Source organism: Podarcis cretensis, assembly GCF_951804945.1.
Source record: "Podarcis cretensis genome assembly, chromosome: 14".
NCBI classification, from domain to species: domain Eukaryota; kingdom Metazoa; phylum Chordata; class Lepidosauria; order Squamata; family Lacertidae; genus Podarcis; species Podarcis cretensis.
Genome location: NC_137183.1, coordinates 12,487,808 through 12,506,841, shown reverse-complemented (window position 1 = coordinate 12,506,841; position 19,034 = coordinate 12,487,808). Strand labels below are relative to the sequence as shown.

The window sequence follows — 19,034 nt, the reverse complement described above, 5'->3', positions numbered from 1 at the left end:
ACTTCTAAGTCTAGGGAACCTGCAGTCCTCCAGTATTTTAGGGTTGAGCAATTTGGATGGTGACAAAAAAGGGAACTCAAAATTCATCCGAAAACTCTCTGGGAAAATTGCTGGCTCATATAACACCCAGCATGGGATTTAGAAGGGATTTAGAAAGGTCAGATAACCAAGTTTATCTGACCTTTCTAAATCCCATCTTTAAAAACTGGGCATGTGGTGGGGGCACGAATCTTCAGGATGTCTCCCCTCTTTCCCATGACTTTACCTTCTGCACAACCAGCGGGACATTGTTCCATAGGCGTAGAAAACCGAAGATGTCCAGAAAGTCAGTCAGTCCATCTGAACAGCTTTCAAGACAAGACAAGAACAGAAGAAGTGATCTGAATGGCTGCTAACTGATCCAACTGGCTGGGCTTTCAACTGACCCAGGGATCCTTTCAAGCAACTCACCTGGTCTCCTAGGAAACAAAATATTCCCCAGGATTCCACAGCTGGTTGTGAGGTCAGAGCCTGGCCAACGACAGGAGCCAATGGGCTCTGGGCTCCAGGAACACTCTCTCTGCCAGGCCCAGAGAGATTTTGGTTTTTTCGTCTTGCGAAGCAACCCTATTAGTGGCTTAGCGGCAAAGCGGCTTAGCGGCTTAGAAAAAGGGGGGGAAGCGAAAAAAATCGCAAGACGTTTTCGTCTTGCGAAGCAAGCCCATAGGGAAATTCGTCTTGCGAAGCGCCTCGAAAAACGGAAAAGCCTTTCGTCTAGCGGGTTTTTCGTCTTCCGAGGCATTCGTCTTGCGGGGCACCACTGTAGTTTGATGTGAGAGAGTGAGAGAATCTGTTAAGAGGAGTCAGATAGACAGTTGGGATAATCAGTTAGAAGTTATTAGGAAGGTATAGGCTGGTAAAGAAACTAAGAAGAGAAGTGAAGTGATTACCTAGCCTCAGGTAGGTAACACAGGGTCCCCGGACGTTTGACGGTCTATTGATCCCTGTGCCACCACTGTGATTGCTTCCCCGCTGCCACCAACCCGTGTCTGCGGCTTTATACAGGCTCCTAACTGAACCAACTGGCTTTCAACTGACCCAGGGATCCTTTCAAATAACTCACCTGCCTCCTAGGAAACAAAACATTCCCCAGGATTCCACAGCTGGTTATGAGGTCAGAGCCTGGCCAAGGACGGGAGCCAATGGGCTCCGGGCTCCAGGAACACTCTCTCTATCAGCCTGCTTTTTTCACAGGAAGGGCGGTAGATCAGTCTGCTTTTATTCGCAGAAGCTCCTAAACTCAACCTCAATCTTCCACAGTGTTATAAAACTGTTGTAAGAAAAACTGCTCCTTTTCCCTTATGGGGTATCTAAGAGCCTGTATAGAGTCCTTAAGTAGGTTCCCTATCGGAAGGAGAAAATAACAGAGGCCAACCAGAGAATATTGAGAAACAAAGCAGCTAGTAAGCCTGTTATTAACTGTTGCAACAGGTGCTCCCCCCACACGCAGGAGGCAGGAGGGACCAAGAACAGTGGTGCACAAGCCCTTATATAGACTTTTGAAGTTGACCACCCTATAGCCAGAGACCACCTCCCAAAACGTCATACATACATCACAGAAGGAGGCAGGTCTACAGCAGAAATACATCACAGGGGTCAGGCTACAGCACAAATCCTTTCTGGCAGGATACTGATAATGGTCACATGATAGCCTTACCTGGCCAGACTGGCCAATCTTTTGTGAACTACAACTCCCATCAGTCTCAGCAAGCACCGCCCAGTAGCCTTATATATATTCATTTTGGTCACCCTGGTGTAAATTGCTGAGCAAGATGGACCTTTGGTCTGACTCAGGTTAAGGCAGTTAAGTACAAGGTGCAGTGAGGCCCATTCTCATTGTCTCTCGTTGATCCTTCAAGGTTTATTGGTTCTTCATGAATAGAAAAAAAGAGAATTGAGAAAGACCACCAGTCCCTTGTCCCTCTTGTGTTGAACAATGTAATCTGTGGTTTCAATCTTGCCCAAACAAATAGTTAAGTGATTAACGTTTCATGTAATGTGTTCATCACCTTATATTAGTTATCCAAACCCTTTAAGTGCAACATTGGCAAACACACTACTGTGGATAGTTCACTTGTTAAAATATATTCCATAGGTAACAATAATAGACTTAATTAATGCAAACAATGGTCTTCAGAAGACCATTTTGTCTGCTGCAAAACCAAGGCAGAACTGGTGATATTATTTATATTGGCTAATTGTCATTTTGGTGTTGGATCTCAATTAAGACAACAGTATGGGGAGAAGTGTTCAGCTGTGCCCACCATGTAGGAAGCAATATATTCACTGATGGGAAGCAGCTCTTGAGGGTTTCAGGCAAGTTTCTCCAAGTCCTATCTGCAAACCCTAGCAATTGAACCTGGGACCTTCTACATGCAAGAACATCAGCTGAGCTAGGACCCTTCCTCCTTCTCACATCACTACAGCTCTAATCTAATTTCCTGCAGCTGTTTTTTTTAAAAAAACCACAACTGTAATTATGCACGTACACTGTCAATTTGCTATGTGTTGGTTTGTTTAGGATGATTGTCTGTTAAAAGTCTGGTATCCGATGACTGGTTGGAAATCCTCTCTTCTCCCCCAAGAGAGTGAGGAAGCCAGAAGGACTTCCACACCGGTTCATTTCGCCTTTGTGTATCTGGCACATCCTCGATCGGTGACGGGATTTTCGTGGAGAAACACAAGCAAGTTTATGCCCAGGTTTGAAATCGCTCCTCCTTCCCCGCCTCTAAAAACAGGTTCAAACCTGAGTGCAAAAACATAGGCAACTGTCACACATTAATTTTACAGTTTGCATGCCATAAATTAGGGAGTCCGTGCAAGGGAATTACAGCGGAACCTCGGTTTTCGAGCGTCTCGGAAGCCGAATAATTCAGAACCCGAATGCCAAAAACCCATAAATAATTGCTTCCGCTTTCGAACACGTCAAATGGCTTCCGAGGCAAGTTTTTCCTTTTCCCCCCCATTGACTTTGCAGCCAGCCCATTGATCCTTGGTTTTTGAACGTTTTGGAAGTCGAACGGTCTTCCAGAATGGATTACATTTGAAAACCGAGGTTCCACTGTATCTTGTATAGAAAGGTTAGGCAGGTAATGCAGAGAGTCCCAGGCCAGGGTCCAATGAGCTTCCTTACAGATCCTATTCATGTTTACTCAGAAATAAGTCTCACTTGGCTCAGTGAGGTTTACTCACGAGGAAGAGTGCAAGGATTGCATCCTTAGCTAGATGCAAGGGACTTGTGAAAGCCTAGTTGCATTTTTTAAAAAAAGCGACTTTACTTTTTTTAAAATTTACTTTTATGGCTTCACAAGTAAGAGTACTGAAGCTGTGTATATTTGTTAATGGCTGGTCCTCATGTAGCACCAGAGACTGCTTTGGAAAACTTCCATCAGTTTTAGAAGTAGCTTTCCCTGAATTGGCTGCTGTTCTTGGGTTTTGTTTTTTCGGGGGGCGGGGGCAGGTAGAGAGTGGTAGTTTGGACTGGAAGGGAGAAGAAAGGAGTGAAATGAGCTCCACTGTTCTTTGCATTTTTGCAATAATTTATCGGTGGTTAGATCTAAGCACGATTGGGACACTGGGACACTATTATGAAACATCACTCCTAATAGCAAACACAGCTGATGAATGCTGACAGGATTGGAGCCTCTAAGGCAGGCATAGGCAAACTTCGCCTTCCAAATGTTTTGGGACTACAACTCCCATCATCCCTAGCTAACAGGACCAGTGGTCAGGAGCAAGAAAGGTGATGGCATGCTCAGAGGAACCCAGAAACCAGCCCCATGTCCAATAAGGATTGTGCATGCTCAGTAACAAGGGAATGTAGATTTAACAGTGTGGGTGGGGAGAGCAACTTTTAGGAGGGGAGGGCTACGCTGCAACCTTTTGCTACAGGTCCCATGTCTTGTTTCAAACATCCATCTTACACTCAGTACTTCCCCCAATTCTGTGAACCTTTAAGCTACAAGTGCCAATATCCCTTTTTGCATTGCCTTTAGGGGGTCTGTTTGCAACGTGCTGCTTACTTCCTGCCTTGATGGTATTTGCCGGCTGTGGGCAGAGACCTTGTTACCCGAAGACAGCCTTCTGGGGGAGCAGATTTGCGAGACCAGCACTTCCAGCATTAGCAGCAGCAGCAGCTTCTCCCGTTCCGGAAGGCACAAGGACAACATCCAGCATGCTTTAGAGGTACGGCGAGCTAAGCAGCCCGTTTCCCAAGTCTCGTTTTTATGCCTTGAGCTTTAGAATTCACATACGTATATGTCAGAGCTGCCTCCAGGTCCCAGCTCACAGAGGACCAACGCTAGGCTGTAGTTATGTACAAAAGTCTTTATTGAGGTTCAGTTTCCATTTTAAAGCCGCAGCGTGCAGCTCTACGTCTCGACCTTAGACCGGCGAAGTCCCGTCTGAGTCTCCGCCCCTTCCACACCAGTTTAAGACTCTCGCTTTGCTCCACCTCTTCCTAAGTTCCTTTCTCCTCTGGGCCCTCCTGCCCGCTAGGGTTTCATCCTTCCTGGACTCCTCTGACGCTGACCCTGATGATTCTTCCCCCTCCTTCCGGCGGGCTTTAGGACCTGGTTCCCTATCCGGGCTACCTTCTGTGCCGCTCGCCTGTACATTTGAACTTGGCGCGCGCGCCCAGCCTGCAACTTTCCTCTTGACCGTTCCCTCGCTCTCCGATGGAGGCGTGGCCAACCCTGACTCATCTTCTCTCGCTGGTGGTGCATATGTGGGCTCTGATACCTGGGACTCCTCCCCCCCACTACGCTCTGGTGGGGAAGCTGGTCCTGATTTCCAACTGCTGCTCTGGGAGTCCCCGCTGGCCCCTTGCTTCTGGGGTGTCCCCCTTGGGTCCCCCCTTGCCCTGCCCATCGGCGCCCCCTTCTGTGAATCTTCCGATTCGCTGGAGAGGCTCATGGAATCTATCGGGCTGCTGTCATCTTCTCCTACGCTGCCCTCGGATTGCTCCCCCTCGCTCTCCATCTCCTCTCCTCCCTGCGCTCCCGCTGAGTCCCTGACAGTATATTTTATATTTCTGCTTTTTCTTTCCTTTTCTTCTTATTACCATGTGTTCGACTGTAACACAGTATACATCGCTGATATGATAAAACAGAAAAGCAAATAAAAAATATTATTATCTTTTTTAATGAAAAATATCAGGCAAAATATACTTCTAAATTACAAAGTACATGGTTTAGATCAGGGGTGTCCAACCGGTTGACCGCGATCAACAGGTCGATCCCCGGATGATCGTGGTCGATCATGGGATCCTTATCAACAACTTTGACCTGCCCCCCCCCTAAAAAAAGCTCAACAACTCTGAACTCCCTCCCAAATGGGTAGATTTTTTTTGCCTGGGAGTAGATTGCAGTCTTTTGGGAATTGGACATCTCTGGTTTAGAGCAAAGATGGTGCCTGCGCTCAGAAACACACAGACCTTGTATTCAATTCCTATACAGTAGTTGCATGATGAGAACCCGGTGGGAGGAAGTGATAAGGATTATCTTCCTATTGTTACCCTTTCCACCAGGGTAAGTGGAGGCTATGACCTCACAAGAGTGCCATCTAGGAATTTCCAGGGAATTCCATGTGTCTTAACCCTTTGCTCACCTAGCAAACGTGGAATTTTATATTTTGACTGGAACATCCTTTCCCCACAAAATACAGGCACTGCAGGGCTCGCTGCCTGGCCCTCGGGACTCTCCTCAGGCCAAGCCCCCCCCCCCCCCATCTGTGCTCTGTTCCTTCCTCAAGTGTTTTTGCTTGCCTGGGATTATGTCACTGAACTGTGATGATCTCTGCTGCTTGCCTGGATGCTTGGAATGTACCCTACTGTGCAATGGCCACATCTGTTGCTCCGCCCACTTTGGCTCTGGCCCCGCCCCCAGTGCCATGTGGTCCCTGCAAGGCTGCCTATGACGAAGTATGATCCCTAGGGCTGAAAAAGTTTGCCAACTCCTTCCGTAAAAGCATTGGAGAGCTAGGTCTGTTAAAGTCAACAAATATGTGGCTGTGAGACAAAGCAATGCTTCTGCATACCTTCATCCCACTCCCAAAAGAACAACAAAGCTACTCCTGCCTGTTCATGTTGGCCTGTAAAGTAGAAATCAGTACACAACTGGATGTGAATCTTAGGCCCCATCTGCACTATACATTTAAAGCAGTATCAAGCCACTTTAAAGAATCCTGAGAAGTGCAGTTTGCTAAGGGTGTTGAGAGTTGTTAGGAAACCCTTGTCCTCCTCATAGAGCTATGATACCCAGAGTTCCCTGGGAAAAGGGATTGGATGGTAAACCACGCTGCGAACTGGTCTTGAATGGGGTAACTGTGCCCCTGAAGGACCAGGTGCACAGCCTGGGAGTCATTTGGGACTCACAGCTGTCCATGGAGGTGCAAGTTAATTCTGTGTCCAGGGCGGCTGTCTACCAGCTCCATCTGGTACGCAGGCTGAGACCCTACCTGCCTGCGGACTGTCTCACCAGAGTGGTGCATGCTCTAGTTATCTCCCGCTTGGACTACTACAATGCACTATGTGGGGCTACCTTTAAAGGTGACCTGGACCTGCAATTAATCCAGAATGCGGCAGCTAGACTGGTGACTGGAAGTGGCCGCCGGGACCACATAACACTGGTCCTGAGGGATCTGCATTGGTAAGTTTCAGAGCACAATTCAAAGTGTTGGTGCTGACCTTTAAAGCCCTTAAAGTCCTGTATACCTGAAGGAACGTCTCCACCCCCATCGTTCTGCCCGGACACTGAGATCCAGCACCGAGGGCCTTCTGGCGGTTCCCTCATTGCGAGAAGTGAGGTTACAGGGAACCAGACAGAGGGCCTTCTCGGTAGTGGCACCCACCCTGTGGAACGCCCTCCCTTCAGATGTGAAGGAAATAAGCAGCTATCTTCTCTTTAAAAGACATCTGAAGGCAGCCCTGTTTAGGGAACTTTTTACTATTTAATGCTGTATTGTTTTTAACACTTGATTGGAAGCCACCCAGAGTGGCTGGGGAAACTCAGCCAGATGGGCGGGGTATAAATAATAAATAAATTATTATTATTATTATTATTATTATTATTATCATCATCATCATCATCATCACCATCATCATCATCATAGCTCTGTGAGGGGAATGGGCAAGTCCTGGCCACTCTCAGCACTCTTGGCAAACTACACTTCCCAGAATTCTTTGGGGGATACCCTGAGTGGCATGGTACTGTTTTAAGTGCACAGTGCAGACAAGACCCTAAAGGGGAAAGCCCAATGACTGCATTCTGTTTTTAGCATACGTTTAAATTTGTTTACTTACCAAAAAATAATAATCTATATGCTGCCTTTTGACCTCATTGTAGGTCATTTATAGCTAATATTACAATTAAATCACACTCTAAATACATTATGTATCTGAAAGTAGTTCCAAAGTAGGTGCCAGCACACTAAAGGCCTAATTTCAGTACCATATGGAACAGATCTCATGAAAGACACACACACACACACACACACACACACACACATATATATATATATATAAATGAGTCATGTACCAAGCTTTTAGAGGTTTCTTCTACTAGAAGAGGAAATGAAGTGTGAGGGATTTATTGTTAGTTCTGCCCAATTTTAGAAACACAAACTATTTGTGTTTTCCATGGTTGAGTTCTCCTCATAATAGGCCAGCCTTATGTGTGTGTGCGCTCTCTCTCTCTCTCTCTCTCACCCTCTCCCTCTCCCTCTTTCTCCTGCTTCAGACAATTCATCACTTGAAAAACATGCGAAAGGGTCAGCGAAGGTCCTCCGTACTGATCACTCACACTGAGGATCTCCCTGATCAGCTGGGAACACACGAGGTTCAGCGGCACATTTCCCACCACGCTAACGCGCTCTGCCATTTCCATATAACTGCAAGCATCAACCCGAACACAGGTAAGAAGAGAAGCAATTCATTCCCTGGGAACTTGGTCCACAGGTTGTCCGAGGGAGACCTTGAGGAATGGAATCTTTCCAAATTCTAATGCAAACTCACCTGATCTGTACCTCCTAGGCCAGCCTTCACTAGGCGTCGCCAATGTGGAGCTGCCCAGAGGTTATTGGACTCTCTGGACACAGGTGGCACTGTGGTCTAAACCACTGAGCCTCTTGGGCTTGCCGATCAGAAGGTTGGCGGTTCGAATCCCCACAACGGGGTGAGCTCCCGTTGCTCTCTCCCAGCGCCTGCCAACCTAGCAGTTCGAAAGCACACCAGTGTAAGTAGATAAATAGACACCACTGCAGCGGGAAGGTAAATGGTGTTTCCGTGTGCTCTGGTTTCTGTCACAGTGTCCTGTTGCGCCAGAAGCGGTTTAGTCATGCTGGACACATGACCCAGAAAGCTATCTGTGGACAAATGCCGGATCCCTCAGCCTGATAGCAAGATGAGCGCCGCAACCCCATAGTCACCTTTGACTGGACTTAACCGTCCAGGGTCCTTTACCTTTTACCTATTGGACCAGGGGTCAGCAAACTTTTTCAGCAGGGGGTCAGTCCACTATCCCTCAGACCTCGTGTGGGGCTGGACTATGTTTTTTGGGGAAAATAATGAATTCTGATTCCCCACAAATAACCCAGGGATGTATTTTAAATCAAAGCACGCATTCGACTCATGTAAAAACACCAGGCAGGCCCGACAAATAACCCAGAGATGCCTTTTAAATAAAAGGACACATTCTACTCATGTAAAAACATGCTGATTCCCGGACCGTCCGCAGGCCGGATTGAGAAGGCGATTGGGCCGGATCCAGCCCCCAGGCCTTAGGTTGCCTACCCATGTTGGACTCTCAACTCCCCTCAGCCCCAGCCAGCATGACCATGCTGAGTGGTGTAGGGATGGAATCCAGGAACTTGGCCTTGGAGTGCTCACCAGGTTGGAAAAGCCTATCCTAAACTAATGTGCAAGTTGGAATTTATCCCATGCTTGACTAATGTGTGATTTGGAGTTCATCTGTCCTTCATTTAGCACACTTACCTGAAAGTTGATGTGTGGCTCTCAGCTTAAAGTAACAAGTGCGCACCCCCCCCCCCAAATATTCATTTTCCTTATGTGTTGTGTCTGCTAGATTGTAAGTTTGAGGGTTGGCTGAGGAGAGCTAAAAATAAGTTATATAAATTAAATGTGGAAATGGAGCAAAGTGGGCTTAGAAAGAATTAGATTAATTATTTCATCCCTATTGTCCTGTGTGAAAATGCCAAGAAAGATGATGTGTGTTTTCCTTGCTTTGGGCTCCTTGCCTGAAGCTTGTGCATGTTTAAAGAAAACAGTGTTTATGGTGACATTGTTAATTGTACTTCTTGGAAAGCACTTTCCCCCCACATTAACAAATGTTATCTTGGCCTGTTCTAAATGTTTTGTCATATGTATATTTGGATTTCCTTTCTGTGGTGCACATTAGAAACACGGCTTATTTAAGGGACCCTTTGTGCAGTTATTTCTGTGTTGTTGTTGTTGTTGTTGTTGTTGTTGTTGTTGTTGTTGTTGTTGTTATTACCAGTCCTTTGCCAGCTGGTTCTGGTGTGGATTGCAACAATTTTAAATCCAGAATTAAAAACAGCTGAAACAAATGACAATACAGTGGTGCCCCGCAAGACGAATGCCTCGCAAGACGGAAAACCCGCTAGACGAAAGGGTTTTCCGTTTTGGGGGTGCTTCGCAAAACGAATTTCCTATGGGCTTGCTTCGCAAGACGAAAATGTCTTGCGAGTTTTTCCGACTTTCCCCCCCTTTCCCCCCCTTTTTCTAAGCCGCTAAGCCGCTTATCTGCTTATCCGCTAAGCTGATAAGCCGCTAAAAGCCGCTAAGCCGCTAATAGCACTAATCCGCTAAGCCGTCAATGGGCTTGCTTCGCAAGACGAAAAAACCGCTAGACGAAGAGAATCGCGGAACGGATTCTTTTCGTCTTGCGAGGCACCACTGTACAGGAGTAGGATGGGTCCTGAAATATTGCGCTATTCAGTTGATTCTTCTGGATGGAGGCTTGCATGCTTCCTCGGCTCTCCATCACATAGTTTTCTGGCAAACTCTGGCTTGTATTTGCCCTCCAGACCAGAATAGGAATTCATACATTAGAAGAGGATTTCCAGATTCTGGTTTAGAGAACAGATGCAAATAAAACAATTATTTATTTACCAATTATTAGCTATATTTACCTATTACATTAAAAGGGACGCAGGTGGCGCTGTGGACTAAACCACAGAGCCCAGGGCTAGCCGATCAGAAGGTCGGCGGTTTGAATCCCCACGACGGGGTGAGCTTCCGTTGCTCGGTCCCTGCTCCTGCCAACCTAGCAGTTCAAAAGCACGTCAAAGTGCAAGTAGATAAATAGGTACCACTCTGGCGGGAAGGTAAACGGCGTTTCTGTGCACTGCTCTGGTTTCACCAGAAGCGGTTTAATCATGCTGGCCACATGACCCAGAAAAACTGTCTGCAGACAAATGTTGGCTCCCTCAGCCAGGAAAGCGAGATGAGCGCCGCAACCCCATAGTCGTTTGTGACTGGATTTAACTGTCAGGGGTCCTTTACCTTTACCTTTTACCTGTTGAATTGCAAACTGAAAATGAAGCCGAGAGAGAGTTGCCAAGCCCACAGTTCTTGAATGACCCTCCATGCTATGGATTAGTTCCATCTTACATAGCACACATCTTCTATTCCTCAACTTTACAGTCATTTATGCAAGACCACTTTCCTGCAGAAATATAAATCATCTCTTAAATATCTTAGACTTCTTTCCTTTGGGGGAAAATGGTTTTGTTTCCCCAGACATTCCGCCAGCTTTGCTCAAGACGGCTTTTCACTTGGATGAAGGAAACGAAGGCTTTGTGGTTCATTGGCTAAATAACAAAGAATTCCATTTTACATCCTCAACTGAAATTTTTATGCAACACCTACGAGAGCTTACAGATCAACAGATGAAACAAGCAGAAGAAGATGCTGACGAGGAGGAAGGAGAGGAAGAGAGAGAGAGGGAGAGGGAGAGAGGTTTGCTGATGAAACTTGATCACGGTTAGTAGCATGGCTTCCTTTTCCTTGATGTCTGCATTTGATGAGTATTTAGAATGGGGGTGGGTAAATTTGTCCAATCCTCTTTTAAAACTGTCCAAACTGGTAGTCATCACAACTTGTGGGATGTTTCTGTTAGCATCCTATAGCAATTCTTGTAAATGACTTGAGAGATGTAACAAAGACTCTTTTCTTCCTTTCAAAATGATGTACAGTGGTACTTTGGTTCTCGAACGTAATACGTTCTGGAAGTCCGTTCGACGTTCGAAAACCAAGTCGCGGCTTCTGATTGGTGCAGGCGCCCCGGACACAGTAACCGACAGCTGCATCGGACGTTCGGCTTCTGAAAAACGTTCAAAAACCAGAACACTTAGTTCTGGGTTTTTGGCGTTTGGGAGCCGAAATGTTTGAGTTCCAAAGCGTTCGAGAACCTAGGTTCCACTGTACTGTGCCTCATGCATGCTGTTTCGTTGTCAGAAGGGTAGTTTGGTACAGTCTACACAGAATATTTTCCTCTAAAAGAGAAAGACTTCCTAATTTGTAGGTAGCAGCACATGAGCAGCTAGACCAGGTCGTTCTGCAACTGTTCACTATCCCCAGCTCATAGTTGGTAAGGGAAGGAACTAGGGGACCACAAAATGTTGCCAAGGAGCACCGGAAGCTGTCTTATACTGAGTCAGGCCACTGACCCATCTACCTCAGGAGAGCCAGTGTGGTGCAGTGGTTAAGAGTGGTGGACTCATAATCTGGTGAACCGGGTTCGTGTCCCCACTCCTCCACATGCAGCTGCTGGGTGACCTTGGGCCAGTCACACTTCTCTGAAGCCTCTCAGCCCCACTCACCTCACAGAGTGTTTGTTGTGGGGGAGGAAGGGAAAGGAGATTGTTAGCCGCTTTGAGACGCCTTAGGGTAGTGATAAAACGGGATATCAAATCCAAACTACTCCTCCTCCTCCCCTTCTTCTTCTTCTTCTTCTTAGTATCAGTGACTAGCAGCGACTAGCAGCAGGGTTTGCCTTACCACTCATGGTTTGGGTGAAACAAACCATCAACCCAGGTTCAGATGACACAACAAACCAGGCTCTGTTTTGTTTTGCCTGTGGCAGCAGCGGGTTTGGAGTGCTGTGAGAACTTCTGAGCAGTAAGCACAAGCCCGCTCCTTCTTCACGCTAAAACATGGCTTGTTTTTAAACCAGGGATGAGAAACCTATGGCTCTCTGGTTGCTGTTGAACGACAGCTACCATCATCCCTGTCCGTTGGCCCGGGCTGACTGCAGTTGCTGCTTTTTATTAGACCTTCTAGTTGCTCATGACCTAGAGGTCTTCAAGTGGCATAGAAGACATCTGGAGTCTAGCAGCATCTGGAGGGGCACAGGTTCCTTACTCCTCTTTTATTTGCATACTGTTGGTTTGTACACAGTTGTTTTATTTGTACAGTGGTACCTCAGGGACGCAGGTGGCGCTGTGGGTTAAAGCCTCAGCGCCTAGGACTTGCCGATCGAAAGGTCGGCGGTTCGAATCCCTGCGGCGGGGTGCGCTCCCGCTGCTCGGTCCCAGCGCCTGCCAACCTAGCAGTTCGAAAGCACCTCCGGGTGCAAGTAGATAAATAGGGACCGCTTACCAGCGGGAAGGTAAACGGTGTTTCCGTGTGCGGCTCTGGCTCGCCAGAGCAGCGATGTCACGCTGGCCACGTGACCCGGAAGTGTCTCCGGACAGCGCTGGCCCCTGGCCTCTTAAGTGAGATGGGCACACAACCCCAGAGTCTGTCAAGACTGGCCCGTATGGGCAGGGGTACCTTTACCTTTACCTTTTACCTCAGGTTAAGTACTTAATTCGTTCCAGGGGTCCGTACTTAATCTGAAACTGTTCTTAACCTGAAACACCACTTTAGCTAATGGGGCCTCCTGCTTCTCACCCTGAAGCAAAGTTCTTAACACGAGGTACTATTTTTGGGTTAGCGGAATCTGTAACCTGAAGCGTCTGTAACCCGAGGTACCACTGTATACTGCTTATTACTACAGCAAAAAATCATTTAAGTGGTTTACAGTAGGCAGTCTAAAACAGGACTTCCCAAATTTGGGCCTCCAGCTATTTTTTGGGACTACAATTCCCATCATCCCTGACCACTGGTCCTGCTAGCTAGGCATGATGGAGGTTGTAGCCCAACAACAGCTGGAAACAAGTTTGGGAAACCCTGGTCTAAAATACACAGTAGACAGTCTAACACAGTGTTTCCCAACCCTGGGTCTCCAGCTGCTTTTGGACTACAGTTCCCATCATTCCTGACCACTGGTCTTGCTAGCTAGGGATGATGGGAGTTGTAGTGCAAAAACAGCTGGAGACCCAAGGTTGGGAAACACTAGTCTAACATATAAATAAAACACAAGTTATATTTATCTTGGAGGGTAAAAAAAATACTTTGATGTGCAAACTGGTCCAATGCATCTGCTTCATGTATTTTACCTTTGATTCCAGAGTTGTCTCTAGATAGAGAGTCTGAGACGGGGACTGGCACGGGATCCTCAGAACATGAAGATGGGGAAAGAGAAGGGAGCCCCAAAATCCTTTCACCAGCTGCCTCGCCCATGCCGCTTCCCACTGTCTTGTTAGATAGGAAAATTGAATTGCTCCTTAAAGAATGGAACAAGAACCCAGACATGCTCTTTACCATCCATCCTGTGGACGGCACCTTTCTAGTGTGGCACGTGAAATATTTGGATGAGTATAATCCAGGCATCTTTCGGCAAGTTCAGGTATAGTGTTTCAATGGAAACTGCAGGTGGCCCTTTGCGCCTCGGTTGTCGAACATTTCGGAAGTCGAATGGTCTTCCGGAAAGGATACGTTTGACAACTGAGGCACCACTGGCTAGACATATACTTGGGGCAGGGGGAAATTGGGACTTTTCCTATCAAAATATTACTATTTGCCTTAACACATTTGCCCTATTTCCTTCCCTTTCCTCTAGGTTTCATTTTCTTCTCAGATCCCGGTTGCGTTTCCGTCCGGCGACGCCAGCTCCCTTAGCAAAAACATCATGATGTACGCCTGCACTACGTCCGCGAAAGAAATCAGCGAGGCGCTGCTCCAGAAGAGAACTAGCATTTCCGACAGCCTGTCTGGATGGAGGCCGGGATGCTCCCAGGACAGCTTCAACGCGAACATCACGGTGCCCACAGTCATGATGGTTTCTAAGCACATAGACGGCTCGCTTAACCAGTGGGCGGTTTCTTTTGCGGACAAGTCTGCTTTCACAACGGTGCACACAGTCACCCACAAGTTTAGGTACTGTGGGCACCGCTTTCATCTCAACGACCTCGCTTGCCACTCGGTTCTCCCGCTGCTGTTGACGTCTTCCCACCACAACACCCTGCGGACCCCGGAGGCCGATCAGCCATGGGACTCTGATGGCTTGAACAAAATGATGGACCCCATGAGGCACCTGAAAGGTTCTTCCAGGCAGCAGTTTAGGAACGCAGCGACGCTTACGTTCCACGATCCAAACGCCATCTACAGCGAGCTGATTCTGTGGCGCGTGGACCCCATTGGTCCTTTGTCGTACACGGGTGGAGTATCGGAATTGGCTCGTATCAATTCTCTCCATACCTCTGCCTTCTCCAATGTGGCCTGGCTCCCAACTCTTATTCCTAGCTATTGTCTCGGTGAGTGCTGTTGTTGTATACAATAAAACTTGACAGAAGCCAGGTTTCGTTTTTTAAAAAAGAAGATAACCTTTATGAGCCATGACTTTGCCCGACTTCCAGAAATATTTCTTCTTATTTTAGTCCCCCCTTGGGGGAATGCTCTTCTGTATTTTAGTTCGGAAGTTATATGAAAAGGTAAACCCTTCTAGCTGAAAGTTTTATTTCCCTGGGTGTTTGAGCGGCATAGCAAGCAATTAGCACAGAAAATGGGTCTATGGTGTGGCGATTGTGCCTCTCTTTGAGTCATCAGGTTGTATCCAGCTAAGTTTTACACAGGTTGACCAATGGACAGGGCTAACTTAGATGTGTTAATTGCAACGGATACGGTTTCCCCATTTTCATCTGTTAAATGTTGGAAGGGCGTAGACAAGCACATCCTGCAAAACAACCTTATTTCATTTTTTTTTTAAATAATTTTTTATTGACAGGCCAATCACATCATATTATTCAAATCACATTGGTTCCAAATTATACAGCCATATTTTTTAATTTTTTGGGAGTACCCATATATCAAGCTCCGCACGAGTCCAAAATTCCGGCTATTTCCAGACTTCACTTATTTTACTGCATTCATTAATCAGTTCTATCCAGTTCAGACCAGATAGTTCTTTGTATATTTTCTTCATCTTGTTGTTATCGTATTCCTTTCTTTGCGATCTCTGATGATTCTCATAAGCCGACTGAAAGCTGGTTTCTCTCTCTGTGTGGGTTTAGTCCAGGACCGCCCTGTTCAGCACCTCCGTAGACAAAATTAATCATCATTGTCCTTTATTTTTCCAGGCTAGCAGAATAAATCAAATAGATCAGGGGGCTCTGTCAGGTCAAACTTCAGTTTCAAACTCCTTCTCCTTCATGCATTCCTGAATCTCCGCCCCCGTCTTTCTCTTTTCTCCTGCAGCCTGTCTTGGCAAGACGCCATTTTTTGACTGCGTCATAAATATTCTTCAGCGTCCACCGATCTTTTTTCCATCTCCCACACAGCTCTTAAACTTCTGCTTATGCTTCTTAAAAAAGCGCAACGATCTTGTTTCTTTCTGGAGTGGAGGATTATTCTTATCACTTCATATCACATAGAGAAAAAAGAGTTTTTCCTCCACCCCCCTTCATTCCAAACACACAGTCTCTTAGTGATGTCATATGAAAAGATTTACTTATCCGTCCGTCGCTCTCAGTCGCAGAGATCCATTATTCAGCAGTCTTATCGTCGAACTTTGCTTGATATATGTGCTTCAGGTTCATTTCCAATCATCTGTTTCCAATTATAAATCCAGACTGAAGCAACCAGCACGCGCTAATCGGAATCGGCGTCAGGAAGAGCTGACTTCACCGAGGGCTCGTGCCAAGTGTTCTGCACCCCCATCTCTCGGATCAGGGGGTGCATTATGAACACCGCTGGCAAGACAGGGTCCCACCATCTCCTGGTGGGAGGGAAGGCTGCCTACTTCCCATAGCAGCCCCTAAACTACCTCGTGTGGGTCAGAGAGATGTTATTGTCGGCCATCTTCCAACGCGCCCCCTGGTGGTCTCCCCAAAACAGCCTTATTTCAAACTCAGCTAGAAGTTGCGAGACCGTAGCAACATTCCTAATAATAATAATAATAATAATAATAATAATTTATTATTTATACCCCGCCCATCTGGCTGAGTTTCCCCAGCCACTCTGGGCAGCTCCCAATCAAGTGTTAAAAACAAGACAGCATTAAATATTAAAAACTTCCCCAGACACGGGATTTGTCACTTTGGTGGAATATGACGAAACTGCTTAATGCCGCTCCAACCATAACTGCTAAAACAAACAGCTTACGTTAAATGTAAAAAACTGACACCTGCCTTTAAATTAGGTACCTACTGCAATTCTGCAAGTGCTTGCTTCGTGGCATCGGATGGCAAAAACCTGAGGCTATACCAAGCTGTGGTGGATGCACGGAAACTTTTGGATGAACTGAGCGACCCAGGATCCTCTGTAAGAAATTGTTGTTGTTGTTATTTATTTTTATTATCATTTATTAAATTTACCGTATTTTTCGCCCTATAGGACGCACTTTTTCCCCTCAAAAAATGAAGGGGAAATGTGTGTGCATCCTATGGGGCGAATGCAGGCTTCAGGAAGCTCTCCGCAAGCCTTGGGAGCCCGGCGGGAGTTCCCGCGGGGCTCTCCAGGCTTGCGGATAGCAGCCTGCACCCCGAAGCCTGAAGCAGCACGCCCTGGGCTTTGGGCAGATATCCCAAGGCTTGCAGATAGCAGCCTGTTCTGGGGGCTGGGGTCGGGGGAAGCTCGGACTTCCCCCCCCCCAGCCCTGCGCCTGGGGGGGGGGATAATTTTTTTTCTTTATTTCCCCCCAAAAAAACCTAGGTGTGCCCTATGGGCCTGTGCGCCCTATAGGGCGAAAAATACGGTATATACCGCCTTTCATTCTAAGATCATAGGGCAGTTTCCAGTATAGAAACACAAAATACATAATATAATAACAAGAGCTAAAAAAGACAAACCTCCCTCCCTTTATCCTGTAAATATATGTACAGGATTTTTTAATGCCACCATCATCACAGAGGTGTCTGTGGAGGGGATATATTGATTTAAAATGTATTGTAACTTTTGAATATATATTTTTTTAAAATGAAGGTGCCAGACGAGCTGCCCTGGGAGAGCATTGTCCAAAGAGGACAAAGGAGGCATCTTGGGCAACTATTTTGGCTGTTAACCTCCATCCCTGCTCAGTGACTTTTCTGTCAAATTACAAATACTGAATAGAGGGCAGCTGTTCATAAGCTACTCCTGCCAAGCTAGCAGTTTGAAAGCATGTCAAAGTGCAAGTAGATAAATAGGAAGGTAAATGGCGTTTCTGTGCGCTGCTCTGGTTAGTCATGCTGGCCACATGACCTGGAACCTGTACGCCGGCTCCCTCAGCCAATAAAGCAAGATGAGCGCCGCAACCCCAGAGTCGGCCATGACTGGACCTAATGGCCAGGAGTCCCTTTACCTTTACCTTTATTCATAAGCTAAGGATAGAACTTAAAAGGGGAGTGCAATCTGTACAATCAGGTTGCAAAGAGAGTGAGAATTCATACTAGTGGCTGCATTATTTTCTAAACATCAGACCACACACAAACTAAAACCATGATGATCTAGAGCAAGGTCAGCCAAACCCCCATGCTGGCTTGGAGTCCACGGCACAAAGTGGCTACATATCACCCACATGCTATTGGTACCAATAGAACATCAGCTGCAGCTGTTAGCTCGAAATACAACTACTCTTCCAACTTCCCCTCTCTTTCAGAAACTCATCGGTGAAGTTTTTAACATTGTGAGCCAGCAATCAACAGCTCGGCCAGGATGCATTATTGAGCTAGATGCTATAACCGACCAGGTAAAAAATTAGTTAACCCTCTAATGGGTTATTTAACCATGCCTCGTGCTTGTTTGTTTGTTAATTAAAGACCAGGAGTGGGGAAATGGTGATTAAAAACCAGGAATCCATGCTGACAGTAGGAATGGGCAACCTTTCTCAGCTTCTGTGGGTAGAGAGTGGCGCATGTGTTGGTGGTGGCCTGGGCCAGGGGGAAAATGGGCCAGAGAAATAGATGTAACACACTTTTGTCCAGTATGCTACATACCAGCCACACAAAATTCAGAGGATTCTTTACTTAGGACACATCCACACCTTACATCTAAAGCAACATTCATGTTACAATCATGGCTCCCTGCCAAAATAAAAAATCCTGGGAACTGTAGTTTCTTAAGGGTGCTGGTAGTGCTGTTGTCTAAACCACTGAGCCTCTTGCGCTTGCCGATCAGAAGGCTGGCGGTTCAAATCCCTGCGCCGGGGTGAGCTCCTGTTGCTCTGTCCCAGATCCTGCCAACCTAGCAATTTGAAAGCACACCAGTGCAAGTAGATAAATAGGTACCACTGCTGCAGGAAGGTAAATGGTGTTTCCGTGAACTCTGGTTTCTGTCACGGTGTTCCGTTGTGCCAGAAGCGGTTTAGTCCTGCTGGCCACACGACCCGGAAAGCTGTCTGTGGACAAACACTGGCTCCCTCGGCCTGAAAGGGAGATGAGCGTCGCAACCCCATTGTCACTTTTGACTGGACTTAACCGTCCAGGGGTCCTTTACCTTTACCTTTAGGAGGCTGCTATTCCCCTCCCAGAGCTACATTTCCCATAGTCCCCTGGGAAGAGCGATTGAAACCACTCTGAGAATTGTAGCTCTGGGAGGGGAATAGAGGTCGCCTGAAAACCTTTCAGCGCCCTTAGCAGACTACAGTTCCCAGTTCTTT

General features: G+C 46.8%; 1 protein-coding gene across 7 annotated transcripts in view; it reads left to right on the top strand.

Moving 5' to 3' along the window:
* The window catches only part of DMXL2 (Dmx like 2), a 107,353-nt gene that overhangs the window by 27,402 nt on the left and 60,917 nt on the right, over window positions 1-19,034 (top strand). For all 7 annotated transcript variants that reach the window (XM_079953088.1, XM_079953087.1, XM_079953090.1 and 4 more), the window contains exons 7-14: window positions 2,561-2,739; window positions 4,035-4,224; window positions 7,776-7,950; window positions 10,817-11,059; window positions 13,531-13,808; window positions 14,022-14,715; window positions 16,599-16,720; window positions 18,036-18,125. In XM_079953088.1, the coding sequence (XP_079809214.1) occupies window positions 2,561-2,739; window positions 4,035-4,224; window positions 7,776-7,950; window positions 10,817-11,059; window positions 13,531-13,808; window positions 14,022-14,715; window positions 16,599-16,720; window positions 18,036-18,125 (1,971 nt within the window). The remainder of the gene's footprint in view (window positions 1-2,560; window positions 2,740-4,034; window positions 4,225-7,775; window positions 7,951-10,816; window positions 11,060-13,530; window positions 13,809-14,021; window positions 14,716-16,598; window positions 16,721-18,035; window positions 18,126-19,034) is intronic.